At 54.0% G+C, this 15,191-nt stretch overlaps 1 protein-coding gene across 4 annotated transcripts in view; it reads left to right on the plus strand.

Moving 5' to 3' along the window:
• Positions 1–10,004, plus strand: part of H6PD (hexose-6-phosphate dehydrogenase/glucose 1-dehydrogenase) — a 29,661-nt gene extending 19,657 nt beyond the window's left edge. For all 4 annotated transcript variants that reach the window (XM_041770497.1, XM_041770496.1, XM_041770498.1 and 1 more), the window contains 2 exons: positions 2,162–2,431; positions 3,552–10,004. In XM_041770497.1, coding sequence (XP_041626431.1) covers positions 2,162–2,431; positions 3,552–4,915 — 1,634 coding nt within the window. In that variant the 3' untranslated portion in view covers positions 4,916–10,004. The remainder of the gene's footprint in view (positions 1–2,161; positions 2,432–3,551) is intronic.
• Positions 10,005–15,191: the final 5,187 nt, after the last annotated feature.

A 15,191-nucleotide genomic window follows, 5' to 3' on the forward strand; every position in this document is an offset into this window, starting at 1 on the left:
GGTGAAGACCCAATCCCAAGTTCCAGCTCACTCACATGAAGCCTTTGACAGATGATTGCTCCTCCTGTCATGATGTCAGGCTTTTTCTATAAGGCTATGGATTGGCTGGGTGTCGGCAGGTGGGCGGAGTATGAACTATGCCCTGTGAGGTGTTGTGCATTTGAAGCCCAGGCTGTGAGACTGCGGGCTTGTATGTATTTGAGTCGCTGATCATCAGACCTCGCCCTGAGTTCTGGAGGGTGTGGTGTAGTGTTGCATGTGCTGGCCCTAGACATTCAGTGCTTCCATGTGGTGTGCAGCAGGGGTAATGGTGGTGGCTGCCGTGCAGGACCCCGTGTGTGTGTGTGAGCGGAAGGGGTACGGTGAGCACCTAGCTGCTGTGGCGGGGCTCTCTGCTCAATGTCTTCTGTGCTACTCTCCTCTACCCTTGCAGGACCCTGCCCTCCTGCCAAGCTGGTGTCTGCATCTGGGGGTCTTACACTTAAACACACACAAAATGGACCACATGATTTCCCCTCCGTCAAATTGCTCCTCTCCCAGTGGGGCCTCCCCACTGCCCATTCTTTGCTTAGGCCTCAGTTCTAGAAGTTACCTTTGCCCCCCACCTTGGGCTTAGGCTTGCCACCAGTGTGCAGCAAGCCCAGTCACTTCTGATCCTGCAACAAATCATCCACTCCCTCTGGCTTTTCTGCTGCCACTTCAACTCCAGCCTGGTTGCCACTCTGCTGGGCAACTGTGTGGCCTCTGCCGTGGGCTTGTTGCTTCTGCATCCATTCTCCCCACAGCGGTCTGGAATCTGTTCTGAATGCGCACCAGATCTCGTCTTTCCCTGCCTCAGATTCTCCGCTGGCTTCCTCTGAAGGTAGAAGCTGGTACTGCTGGTACCGCCAGCCCCTGCTCACCTTCCTGTAGACCATCACAGCCGAGCTCTTTACTGCCTCGGGGTGTGTGCATCTGAAGGCTCCTTTATCATCTTTCCCTGTTTTTTTTGCAGCTCATTCTGGAGTCCTCAGGCCCTCTTCTCACTCTGTCTGTAATTTCTTTTTTATTTTTTTAAGTCAGCTCTGCATCCAGCATAGAGCCCAATGCAGGGCTTGGACCCATGACCCTGAGATTAAGACTTGAGTTGATACCAAGAGTCAGACACCCAACTGACTGAGGCAGCCAGGTGCCCCTGTAATTTCTTTGCTGACTTACTTTGTTTTCTCTCCTTCTCACTGAAAGCCAAGGGCGGGGCCCTCACACCTGCACGCTGCCTGGTGCAGCTGTGCCCTTAGTAATGGGGTGGTGGTTATTAGCCCATTTAATGGCAGGGTGCGAAAACAGACCCAGAAGTCAGGGAATGCCTAGAATCACACAGTACTAAGTGGCACTGGGACCCTAGAGCCCAGGCCCTCACCATAATGCCACCTCCTTCTCTGGCACCACACCCACCCACCAATTCCTGAGGAGAGCAGGAGTCTGGCCACCCATCTGCAAATAAATGCCCTCTGGCCTTTGCTGGGACAAGACCCTTCCCCACGCAGATTCTTAGGAAGGCCCAAGGAGTTTGACAGCTTCACTTAAAATGCTCAGGCACTCTCCTTCCTTCTTTTGTTGAGGTTTGCTCTGGGGTGTCTGGGTGGCTCAGATGATTAAGTGTCTGCGTTCAGCTCAGGTCATGATCCCAGGATCCTGGGATGGAACCCCATCTGCATCAGGCTCCCCGCTCAGCAGGGAGTCTGCTTCTCCCTCTGCCCCTCCCCCCTTCATGCTTTTTCTCTCTCTCTCTCTTTCAAATCAATAAATTAAAAAAAAAAAAAAAAAAAAAAAACTTCAGGATCCCTTTAGCGCCTGCCTTTGGCCCGGGGCATGATCCTGGGGTCCTGGGATGGAGTCCTGCGTTGAGCTCCTTGCATGGAGCCTGCTTCTCCCTCTGCCTATGTTTCTGTGTCTCTCATGAATAAATAAATAAAATCTTAAAAAAAAAACTTCATATATTAAAAAAAATGGTTTGCTCCGACATAAGTCATTTTTATAAGCTCTCTGAAGGATGAGGACTCCAGCTGCAGGGTGGGCGGGCAGGGCAGGGGTGCAGGGTGGGGGTCCACGTGTTTCTCGGGGAAGTTGGGCATGTTGCCAGCCTTTGACAGCCTCTGCCTCCCCTCCTCCTCCCGCGCAGGCCGCACCAGCTTCTATGAGGAGTATGGTGTCATCCGAGATGTGCTCCAGAACCACCTGACAGAGGTCCTCACCCTCGTGGCTATGGAGCTACCCTACAACATCAGCAGCTCCAACGCTGTGCTGCAGCACAAGCTGCAGGCCTTCCAGGCTCTGCGGGGCCTGCAGAAGGGCAGTGCTGTCCTGGGCCAGTACCAGGCGTACAGCAGGCAGGTGCGCAGAGAGCAGCAAAAGCCAGACAGCTTCTACAGCCTGACGCCAACCTTCGCAGGTGGGCTCTGGGGCCACAGCTTTCCAAGGCCAGACACCCTTTGGTTTGGGTTGGAAGAGACCTCAGGAAGGATATTCACAGGGGTGCTCATCACCAAGGAGGAAAGTCCTTTGCCTCTCTGGCCTTCCACCGTCTTTCAGCAGTAGGTCACCTTTTGGGTCGTTCTGGGTAAAGGACACCCCAGTGGTGGTCTCAGTTCAATCCACATCCACACACACTTCCAGAGATCTCTGAGCCGGGTTCAGACCTGGCTCCCGCTTATATCCAGCCCCGCAGTGAGGTTATCCACCTGTCTGGCCACAGCCCACAGCATTGCCAGGAGGCAGTCACCCTGCTGCTCAGACAAATGTCCTCTCGAGCCATCCTATGGACACTTCCCTAGGCCCAGAGCGTTCTTGGAAAGGGCTGACTCCCTAAGGCTGTAGATAATAAACTCTACTACAAGAGCAGTGATTGTTTATGGGGCACTTCCGACATGCCAGGCACTTGATATACGCTACCTTGTATAATCCTCAGGTGCACAGATCCGTGACGCAGCCATGATTGCTACCCCCATCCAGAGGTCAGGAAACCAGAGGCTCAGTGAAGTTCAGAAACTTGCCCAGGGTTAGGCACAGATAGTACATGGAAAAACCAGGCTTGGAACTCAAATCAGGTGTGCCCTCAGCCACTGGCTTCCACCACTTTGGTGCCTGCCCCCCTCCCACTGCAGCCCCCTTACCTGCACCCCACCCTGCTGTTGGCTCAGAACCCCAGCCCACCTCTTCTCTGCTGTCTGGCCTTGCCTCATGCGCATCTGGGTTCTCAAGGATCCTCCTCCCTCCACCAAGAGTCAGAAATGCCTCCACCATAAGACTTCAGTTTTCTTTGCTTGGGGCTGGGGGCGGCCAGGACTCTAAGGTGCCTCACAGAGGTGGGCACATGAGGTGGCCTAGAGGCTGGATTTTGAGGACTGGCTTGGGGGAGAAGATGCTAGAAAGGATGAGCATAGCAAGGCCAGGGGTGCTCCATTCAGAGAGGAGAAAGGTTGGTGGGGTGGTAAGGAAGGGAAGGCAGGTGCACTGGAAGTCCTGGGTTCTCTGTGCCTGAGTGTCACCTCCACTGTCCCCTGTCCTCTCAGGCATCCTTGTTCACGTGGACAACCTTCGCTGGGAGGGCGTCCCTTTCATCTTGATGTCTGGCAAAGCCTTGGATGAGAGAGTGGGCTACATTCGGATCTTGTTTAGGAACCAGGCTTACTGTGCCCAGAACGAGAAGCGCTGGGTGGTGGACCAGAGCCAGTGCCTGCCTCGACAGATCATCTTCTACATTGGACATGGTGAGCTGGGCAGCCCTGCCGTGCTGGTCAGTCGGAACCTGTTCAGACCCTCCCTGCCCTCCAAGAGCTGGAAGGAAGTGGAGGGCCGACCCGGGCTCCACCTTTTCGGCCGCCCTATCTCTGATTACTATGCCTACAGCCCCGTGAGGGAGCAGGATGCCTATTCTGTCCTCATATCTCATATCTTCCACGGCCGAAAGGACTCCTTCATCACCACGGAGAACTTGCTGGCCTCCTGGGTCTTCTGGACGCCCTTGCTGGACAGCCTGGCCCACGAGGTCCCACGCCTCTACCCAGGAGGAGCTGAGAATGGGTACCTGTTGGACTTTGAGTTCAGTGGCGCCCAGCTGCGCTTTTGCCAGCAGCAGCTGGAGCAGCTGGTACCTGGGCCAGGTTCTGCTCCAATGCCCAGTAACTTCCAGGTTCTTACAGCCAAGTACCGGGAAAGCCCCCTGATCTCGGCCTGGCCTGAGGAGCTGATCTCTAAGCTGGCCGATGACATCGAGGCCACAGCCGTGCGGGCCGTACGGCGGTTTGGCGAGTTCCATCTGGCACTCTCTGGTGGCTCAAGCCCTGTGCCCCTGTTGGAGCAGCTGGCCACTGGGCACTTTGGCTTCCCCTGGGCCCAGACGCATCTGTGGCTGGTGGATGAGCGCTGTGTCCCACTTTGGGATCCTGAGTCAAACTTCCAGGGCCTGCAGGCTCACCTGCTACGGTACATCAGGGTCCCCTACTACAATATCCACCCCATGCCTGTGCATCTGCACCAGCGGCTCTGTGCTGAGGAGGACCAGGGGGCCCAGATGTATGCCAGCGAGATCTCAGCCCTGGTGACCAACAGCAGCTTTGACCTGGTGCTGCTGGGCATGGGCACGGACGGGCACACAGCCTCCCTCTTCCCACAGTCCCCTGCTGGCCTGGATGGCACACAGCCAGTAGTGCTGACCAGGAGCCCCTACAAGCCACACCAGCGCATGAGCCTTAGCCTGCCCCTCATCAACCGTGCCAGGAAGGTGGCAGTCCTGGTCATGGGCAGAGTGAAGCGTGAGATCACCATGCTGGTGAGCCGCGCAGGCCATGAGCCCAAGAAGTGGCCCATTTCAGGTGTCCTGCCTAGTTCTGGCCAGCTGGTTTGGTATATGGACTATGAGGCATTTCTGGGGTGATGGTGCCTCTGGCCTTTGCTCACTCCCATGCTTGCTTTCCCCTGTACTGCCCCCTTCCTCTTCATCCCACCACCTGCCCTGGCTCTCTGGAACCCGATGCCTCAGGGTTAAGCCCCAGAGAGGAAAGGATGAGGCCTTATACCAATCCCTTTGACAGTCTGTATCTAGTTGTGGTGGGTAGACACAGACATAAGGAAGAAGTGGAGTATCTGCTCTTGAGAACTTCCAGTCCAAGTTAGGAGAGAAGTAGCCCCCTTAAGAACATAGCTGTAGCAGTTACGCATTAATACCAGCCAGCACAAATAGGACACTGTGAAAGCTCCCAACTTCAATAGCAATACAATGGCTAGGGTTAATTAGAGAAGGCTTCCTGGAAGGAGTGATCCTTGAACAGGCTCCTGTGCAAAAGAAAAATATGGATGATAGAAGGGAGCACAGGTGTTCATCAGGTACAGAGCCCATGCAAAGCAGGGTGCTAGAAACTGTTCAGAGACCTTGAGTTGGCTGAGTCCCTATTTCTCCCGTCTATTCCCTTCTTTCTGAGACTTTGACATTTAGTCTACTGTCCTGGCCTCTTTGTGGCTGCCTCCTGCTCTGTCTCTGTGCTGACTCAGACAGATGAAGGATGGTAGTAGTAACACAGCAACAGATAACTAGGAAGTTAAAAGGTCCCAGAAATCTCACAACTGGTATTTGGAGCTTCCTTTCTCAGTAGATGAACAGCTCTGCGCGGGGGAGGCCCCTGCCCACTCCCCCTTCTCTAGCCAACCCCGTCGTGATACACAGTGGGCATAGACGATTCGGCCATTCCAGGGGTCCCTCAATCAAGAGGGTCCTTTGCACCTCAGGGGACTTCCGATGGGTGTATACTCTCAGTATACCCTCTCACTTTACCAGGAAATTTGGTTAAGTCTTTCTGTGATGGGACACATCATTTGTGGGGAGAGATGTGATGTCAGTGGTCCAGACCGTCCAGGTGCTCTGATCTGCCCAGACAGGAGCCAGGCCTCCTCCACAGGCCAGGCAGCTCCTAGGCCGCACTGGCTACCCACCAGCTTCTCAGGAATGTGGCCAGTTTGCAGCCTTCGGGGGACAAGTGGCAGTCTACCTTCCTCGCTACCCCTCGGGGACACGGAGCCTGCCTACCTGCTATCTGCTGGCCCCTCCTGCCACCTCTCATGTCACTGCCAACACTGCTGACCACCTAGGGAACAAATAGATAGCTTCTGTTTGGAGCAGGTTGGGTCCTCTGTTCTTGATTAGCGCTGGGCCAGTACTAGTGTGTGGAGGGTCCCTCTGAAAATCTTTTTAAAAATATTCTCACTAATTATTATTTCAACTTCCCACATCATGCTCCCCAGACATTACCATAAAGGAATAAGACCAATCATTCTGTGTAACTGCTCTCTTATTGTAAAGTCACACTTTGTGTCAGGTGTTGGTGTCACCCTGAGGGCTTTCGTGAGAAGGAGCATCGCAAAGTGTATTTCTCTGCTTTTGATTGTTTACACTTTCTTCAAGGCAATGGATTTCAAAGAATTCTGGCTTTCATTTGAGATGAGTGCATGTGAATTGGGTGCCCGAGTGGGGGTTCTTTATGTGAAAGGCACTGGTTCTCTATGTGAAAGGCACAGGAAAGACTGGTAATGCCCGTGATGGCCCGCCAGCACCATCCACAGCTGCCCGCCCCTCGAAAGGTAAACCCCAGGGGGGCAAGGGCCTGAAGAGGGCTGCTGCCCACCCCCCACCCCCGTGTCACCAGACCGGTGTCAGGCCGTCCCCTGCTGTCAAAAGTCCCTGGCCTCCTATGACCCGTCTGGACAGGACATCTCCTTACACCAAGAGAGCTAACCTCAGAAAAGCGGAACCTCACTGCCGGGTCTGGATGTCTGTCTGTCTCTCTCTTTCTCTCTGGGGGTCCGCATTTTAGGGTTTTTTGGTTTGTTTTTTTGTTTTTGTTTTTGCATCTGGTGGGCCTTGCTCCTGAGGGGACCCAGGTGATTGCAGGCCGGGTGGTGCCACCTGTGGCCGCGTGGGGGCGCTCTTGCACCGCCCCGGCCCTCCCGGTGTGGCCGGCAGAGGAGCCTTCATCAGGGGAGTGAAAAGGACCAGGCCTGGGGCTACACACCCTGCTTGCCCTGCTCACTTGGTCTCATCTACCCTCTCAGCCAACCCTGAGGAAAGGGTGCAGTCTTTTTTTCTGGATGACTTTTTTTTTTTTTTTTTTTAATTTATTTATGATAGTCACAGAGAGAGAGAGAGAGGCAGAGACATAGGCAGAGGGAGAAGCAGGCTCCATGCACCGGGAGCCTGATGTGGGATTCGATCCCGGGTCTCCAGGATCGCGCCCTGGGCCAAAGGCAAGCGCCAAACCACTGCGCCACCCAGGGATCCCTTTCTGGATGACTTTGAACCTGAACCTGAACCTGTCTGTTGACAGCAGGCCTGGGTGCCAGCCCTGTCCTGCCCCTTCCTTCCCAGGGGGCTCTTGTTGCTCAAAGGGGTGCTTCCGAGGTGGTCGCAAGCCTGCATGCCCTTGGGGTCCTGGAAGAGGCCCAGGGCCCCTCCACAGCAAATGAGCATCTCTAGAGCAAGCACGGTACTATTTGTTGTGTGGAATGAACTAGGGACTTTCCAGGCTGTTGTAAACTAGATTGTGGTTCTGATCTGGGAGCAGTTTTCTGCTAAGCAAGTGAAAAAATGGTGCCTTGTTGACCTTCCTGCTGCTTGTTTCTCTGCAGACAGTGTTTTATTCCCGCTCTTGGGCCTCCAGGTGCGAAGAATCAAAGCTCGCTGCCAGCGAACTGATGGTTCAGGATGCCCCTCTGGGGCGTCCTCCCCCAAGTACAGGCTTCTGGCCCCAGGCCCAGAGCTTGCTCCTGCTCTGCCTTGCTCCCTCCTTCCCCATTTGTACAGAGCTGAGGGCAGTGTGACAGAGGAGGGAAGAAGCTTCCACCAGACCTTAAGGGGCGGTTTCCCGCAATTTAGTTTTCAGGAACAAAAAAAAAAATTTTTTTCCGACAAAAATACACGCAGCCTCACATAAGCAGACTCAGCATCAGTTGTATCCAGTTAGGCTTTTATCCTGAGCAGACAGAACCCTGCAGAACTTACTCCACTTGTAGAGAAGCTGCCTGGCAGCATGTTCTCAAATGAACCAGGCACAGGAAAGACTGGTAATGCCCGTGATGGCCCACCAGCACCATCCACAGCTGCCCACCCCTCGAAAGGTAGACCCCAGGGGGGCAAGGGCCTGAAGAGGGCTGCTGCCCACCCCCCACCCCCGTGTCACCAGACCGGTGTCAGGCCGTCCCCTGCTGTCAGCATCCTGACCTGAAGCCCTTGTTGCTTGCACCCCTCCTATACCTCCCACCACTGCTCTGCTGGGCCGTGGGCCACAGTCTGCAGCCCATGCTGGTGGCACCTGGGGGGCTGCTCGCTTTGTTCAGGTGACCTCCCCTCGAGGAAGAGGGGACTTCCTCCAGTCTAACCAGCATCTGGCAGCCGATGGGAACCTGAGGGGGTGTCTAGGCAGATAAATGGGGAAAATGGGCTCAGTTGGTTCTCCCAGTTCTCAGAGGCTCTGGGCATTTGAGTTCTAGCAACGGGTGTCGCCTGGTTGCAAGCGTGGATTGATTCCCGCCTGGGTCCTGCCTGCCCTCTCTTCCCTTGGCTCACCGGCAGGTCACCCGAGCCACAGGCTCTGCGGCCCAGCGTCCATCTCGTGTTTCTCGTGTTTCTGGGGTACCCTGTGCCCCACACTGTGCAGTCTCAGTACGAAGCCACAGTCCCTGGGTGTCCTCTATCAGCACTAGAACAGATCTCTGCCCCTGTTCAGAGCAGCCTTCGCTCCACACAGGTCTCCACCGGGTGGAGCTAGCGGGAACCCAGGCCAGCATGTTTTCTGGGGATGCGCAGTAGCAGATGTCTTCCCTAGAGGCGATGCTCTGGCCTCCCTCCCCTCCCCCCTGCCCAGCCAACAGCTCTGGGTGGTCTTTGAGCACGACTTCCACAGCTCATCACTAAATGAGATACAAGTTCATTAGTACTATCACCAGCATGAGACAGAAGTGGCAGGATTTGAGGCCTTTCTGAAATTATAGCACACCAGGGAACCTACCTCCCCAGCAGCTTCTGGTCGCTTCTGTTTGCAAAGCAGATCCCTGGGGTTGCATTTGTGTGTGACCTGAAGGTGAGATAGGGCATAGGTCTAGGTGAATTATGCTTCCACTTGTTTGTTGATTCCCAAGGATGGTCTTTGTCTAAGCCTCTTGCCCTGCTCTCAGGTGCTTTACAGCGCATCTCTGCATCTCTTCTGTCCCTCCGGTGTAGGGCCAGGTAAACATGTTTGCATTTGCTCAGAGCCCAGTGGAGCATATTGGCTAGTCGTTTGCTTTGAAAGTGGAAGTGCAAACAGACAGTACATAAATGTGTCGGTTTGGGTCTTTAGCCTTACCGCTACGGAAGTCTAGGAAGGTCAGTTAGAACATGTCACAAGATACATAACTGGGAAAGGAAAGGACCCTGGGTTAGCTCCAGACCAGGGCCCAGGGTGCATCCAGCTGTCTGAGGTGTGTCCTGTGCAGTCTGCTCCTCCAGGCCCCACAACCAGCAGGGCCTCCACTGGGCACAAGGGTGGTGCTGCCCCGGCCTGAGTGCAGAGCCTTCAGCCGGAAGGCCGTGCTGGTCCGGTGCCTGCAGGAGACCTAGACGGGGGTGTGGCGGTGTGGGGGCGGCCAGTGTGGAAACCAGGGTCTGTTACAATCAGGGCCGTGTCCGGGCCTTCTCTGTCCCATGCTGGGACACTCCATCCTGGGCTTCTAGCGAGCAGAGAGGGAAGCTCCTTTCTCAGAGGGACCATGTCCCTTATGTGGCCGGGCGACAGTAGGCATGAAAACTGCTCTCTGCCAGGCAGCAGGAATGTGCCTTGTTTTCTCACGCAGAGAAACTGCCCCTGGTTTTTATGGAAGTGGTGAACACTCAAAGATGTCTCAGACCATGAGACACATTCAGAATGGAGTTTTTAAAAAGACTTTTTGTATGTCAAATGTAACATTTATTTTTTAAACAATAAAATTGTTTTGCCACAGTCCATGCTCTCCTTCTTCCTCTGGGAGACAGGGTGCGTGGGTTTCGGACCTGGCCATTGTGCTCTGCGTGCTCTTGGAGGTGGGGGGTAAGGTCTGGGAGGGAAGACCTCCTGACGTCCTCACTGCAGGTGCAGGTGTGTGGGGGCAAGCCAGCTGCATCCCATTGGTACGAGACCCACAGGCCTCCTGGGAGAGACCGCAGTGGGCCAGGTGACTGGACTTCATGGGTCTCTAAGCTATTCGCCCAGCATTTCTGGCAGCCTACCAGCTGGGGAAAACCTTGCCCAGAGGAGGTATATTGTGGTGTCTGAGAGGGGGACACCAGGAGGGAGCTCCTCTGAAAGCTGCAGGGCTTGATGGCCATAGTTGGTCATTTTTGTGTCCTCTGGTCGGTTTTCACCTCCAACCTGTGTTATGTTCCCAGGAACCTAAAGATTTGGGGGAGGGGTCAGATAAAAGTGTCAGAACCATGGGGGGTGGGGGTATGGGAGCCAGAGATTCACTGGCTGTGGGCCCCAAGGAGGTGTGGTGACCTCACGAGGCAGTGACAAGAGCCACAGATTCATCCAGAGAATGATGTCCCCAGGGACCAGAGAGTCCTCGGCTCTGCTGCATCCCAGGAAGTGTGCCGAGAATGTGCTTCTGGGGAGGTGGCCCAGAGCTGGGGGAGAGACCGTTGTTGGTTCCCTACTGTCTGCTGGGAGCCCAGCCGGTGTCTGTGAAGGCAGCAGTGGAGAGTCTCCCCCCCCCCCCCCGCCGCCCCCTTCCCTGGGAGCCTCCGTGTACTTGTGTTCAGGGGTCCTGGAGAGACAAGACGTCCGATGCCCACAGCTGCAATGACTGGCTCGGTGGGGACTGTCAATCAAATCAGAGTGAATTCAAGGATGAGAGCCAAAGCTGTTCTGTGTCCTGGACCTGCTGGCAGCCCTTGCCCACCACGAGGAGCCTGAGAGTGAGGGGCGTGGCAGAGCAGAGCCCAGGGAGCCACCCCAGGCCCAGACACCAGTCGCACCGTGATACTGCCCACTGATCATTGATTTGCAGGAGCTTCAATTAGTGAAAATAGGGCTGTCACCTGTGGCAAGGAATACACTTAAGAGGCACCACAGCTGAGGGGCGGGGGATGAGGAAGCCCAACAGAAACCCCACAGTGACCTGAGAGGTGGCTGGGGCCCATCAGGAGGGCAGATGGCTCCGTCCGGGCCAGGCTTTCATCAGTCCAGGGTGGCCACACCAGCTCTGGCTGGCCCAGTGCTATAGCACTTTGGCTCTTAGTGGTTTCTTCATCTGGACCATTTTTCTTGCTTGACCAAAGTGTTTGCAAAGCAAGTCAGAAGGGCAGGAGGGATGGAGCTCTTGGCGGAGAAGCTCAGGAAACCCTGGCCTAAAGGGCTTCTCCGGAGTCTCCTCCCAGCCCTGCGGGACCACAGCCAGAGCCCTGGAGGGCGTCAGCTTGTACCCTGGGCCCCCAGCAGAGGGGGACGGTGTGGCTGGATGCCACTGGCTGTCCTCTGTTCTCTCCCCCATCTGCCCACTGTCCCTGACCTGTCCACTGAGTGAGTACCAAGACCCCAGAGACTCCACATGCCTGTGGCGCAGTAAACGTGTGACTGAATGGATAGAGGGTGATCGTGAAAGCTGGACAAAAATTGTCAGCTATGGCTGGGAAAGTTCAGGGACTGTCCTGAAGTCCTTGCTCACAGGTGCCTCCTCCTGGAGGATCTACTGAGCAGGGCCATCTCAGTAATGTAGGGAGGCTATCCCAGCAGGAGCCTGGGGGAGAGTCACCAAGAGAGGCTCAGGCAGGTCTGCTGGGGAGCCCCGAGGTAGGTGTCTGTGGGTGAGGACAGAACAGGGCTGGTGCCTGGGACCGCGAAGCTTCCACAGGGCGCCATCGGCAGAGCTTCTCGAAGCCAGGGCAGCCAATGCGAGAGGCCAGATGGGTAGAGGACAAGGTGGGTGTGGCAGCCAGAGGGGAGACTGATACATGGCATCACCTCCAGGGGAGATTGCATCTCCCACTTCACAGCAGCGGCTGCAACGGGCGCCAGTACTCATGTTGGGGTGATGGGCATGCAGAAGTGAGGCAAGGTCTACCCTCACACCTGGGACTTTCCGGCTTACTGCAGATGGGGAGCGGAGCCAGGGGTCAATGTGGCCGCCGGACATTGGCAGGCGTGACCCCCCCACCCCTGTGCCTCATCCGCTCCTGCCATCCTGAGAGGTGTGGGCACAGCCGCTCCCCTCTCTCGTCCCGAGCCCCGACAGGCCTGTGGACACTGCCATCATATTTTTTGTTTGAAGAAGCATTATTGGAAATAAAAATCATAAAACTAGGCTCATGCCACCACTTACACCCTCCCTGCTGCTCCACATGCTTTCATTTTTAGCAGAAAGAAAAAAATAATACAGAAAAGCAAAGATAAGAATATTAAACTAGGGGCACCTGGGTGGCTCAGCAGTTGAGCGTCTGCCTTCTCAGGACGTGATCCTGGAGTCTAGGGATCGAGTCCCACGTCGGGCTCCCGGCATGGAGCCTGCTTCTCCCTCTGCCTGTGTCTCTGCCTCTCTCTCTCTCTGTGTCTCTCATGAATAAATAAATTAAATCTTTAAAAAAAAAAGAATACTAATCCATGTAGATCACTTCCACTCAGCATTAACCACTATAAGATCTTTGGATATTGACCTTTTTTTTTTTTTTTTTTAAAAAAAAACAAAATCGCATATTTTGGTAAAAATAATGCATGCTGGGTATAACTGAATTTTTTTTTTTTTTTAATGATAGTCACACAGAGAGAGAGAGAGGCAGAGACAGGCAGAGGGAGAAGCAGGCTCCATGCACCGGGAGCCCGACGTGGGATTTGATCCAGGGTCTCCAGGATCGTGCCCTGGGCCAAAGGCAGGCGCTAAACCACTGCACCACCCAGGGATCCCTATAACGGAATTTTAACTGTACCCAAAAGCACACAAAGAAATGAAAAAAAAAAAAAAAAACCTCCCCGGAAACAAGCAACAGTGGCATTAGGTGAACTTCTTGCAAGACATGGATACAAATAGAACAGATCAAAAATATTTTGTAAAGACAAGATCTTTCTCTTGAAGCTAATTTCAACTTCAATAGTGCATTAATTATTTTCCTTGAAATTGAAAGTGTTGCTGAACTCCATGTAAATACTTGGTCACACGAGACCTACTATTTCCAAAAAGGGTTCTTTAACATGAGAAGTATCAAAAACATTAAGAGGCTGGGGTCCTCACTGGTTTTTAGCATGGCTTTTTAACTCCATGCTTCGATTTCGATTTGGGGGTCTGCTGACTTCAATAGGTAAAGACATGGGCTCTCACACAGCTTCCCGTCACCTGCACCCCCACCCCCGGCTCTGGATTTTGGTAGCTCTATGATTTTTATTTTGCTGTCGTCCAGGGTTCCTAATGTTTCTCCCAGTTGCCTCCTGTGGTCTCCGTGCCACACTACGTCACACTTCTGATGCCCAAATTCACCTTCTCCCATCCAGGAAGATGGAGGCATGACTACGTCTCCTTTGTCTTCTGAATGTGCACCCTCCCTCTCCGTGCCCCATCCCATGGAGGCCGGGGCTCCACGGTGTGCTGGCTGCATGCATCCCTCCACCTATACATTTACGGGGTGCAGGCTGAGCATGCAGAACCTCACCGCCCAGCCTCAGGGGGCCAGGCCCCAGGGAAGGGGCACTCAGTTTAGATACAGAGCAGCTGCTGGCTCAAGGCCGGGCTCTGTTCCAGCCCAGGGCATCCTGCAGGAACCAAAGACCCTATCTACATGGAGACCATGCTCCTCGTTCTCTCAAATCCTCCATCCCTCTGTTATTTGGGGTTCACACCCCCGTCTTTGGGAAATGCCTCCTCTGCTTCATTAGCCACCTCTGCCACTTCTCAGCATTCGAACACAAAGATTGTTTTGCAGGAATGCCCTCCTCGCTAGCAGATTTCTCAGTGGCCCCCCTACCTACTTCACCTGCACCACTCTGTCAGAAGTGCCCTTGAAGGTCATTATGACCTCCTATTGGACATGGCCACACCTTGGAGCTCACGGACGCAGTGAAAGGCCACTGCCACCACAGCCACAGTGTCCACAGCTCAGATTAAGACCTCATTTTGCTGGTGAGAAACCAAGGCATCAAGAGGTTCCCTAACTTGCCCAAGGTCCAGCTACCAACTGGCAAAGCCCCCAATGTCTGTCTGACCCAAGTCTACACCCTTAACTATGGGATCACCTCAGAAGCAGGTGCTCCTGGGAAAGAAGGTGCTGCCTTTGGGTAAAACAGCAGCGCTCAGCCAGTGGCCATCCCGGAGCCAGGCCATCTGCGCTTCCCCAGCCTCCATCAGATCCCCAGACCTGGGCTCCAAGTGAGAGAGGGCCTCCACTTTGGCCAGCTCTTGCTTCCTCTTCCCAAGGGCTTGTTTCTGCTGATCCACAGCAGAGAACATCATTAAGCTGGGGTGGTAGCCAGGTGAAGGCCGTTGTCACCAAGACCTGCTGGCTGCACCCAACTGGGGGGACTGGGCCGATGTCTGCTGACCCTGAGAGCAAAGCTGGGGCTGGGCTGGAGGGTGACTTCTGTTTTTACTGCAGTCCCTTCCTCCTCATTTAGCCCCTCCATTAATTTAACTACGATGGTTGCAAAGCTGAGGTCTGTTTCCCTTCCCACATCCAACCAAGAGGGAAAGCAATTCGTAAAGGTAGATTTTCTACCCTTTGGATTTCTAGTTATGTATAAAAAATACCATTAAAAAAAAAAAACGTGAAATGGGAAAAATTATCCACAGTGCCTGCCCACCACTCTATTATTTTTGTGTTCAGGGATCTGTCCTGGGACACTTTATCTTTACCATCCCAGGGTTCTGTATTCTGCTCTTTTTATGCATATGTTTTCATGAACATTCTCCATGTTTCTTCATGTCTTCGTGTTTGGCTTCCATGCATGCGTTCCATGCACATCCCATGGAACAGAAGCGTCCTGATGAACATTTCTATCCCGTCACTGAACACATTCACTATTTCTAGCATTTGTCTGCTGGAGGTAATGCTGTAACAAAATGTTTTTTTACTGCAAAAAAAAGCTTCTCTGCTCTTTTTGTTTTTCTTTTTAAAGATTTTATTTATTTATTGATGAGAGACACAGAGACAGAGGCAGAGAGATAGGCAG

Source organism: Vulpes lagopus, chromosome 10 (assembly GCF_018345385.1).
Source record: "Vulpes lagopus strain Blue_001 chromosome 10, ASM1834538v1, whole genome shotgun sequence".
NCBI classification, from domain to species: domain Eukaryota; kingdom Metazoa; phylum Chordata; class Mammalia; order Carnivora; family Canidae; genus Vulpes; species Vulpes lagopus.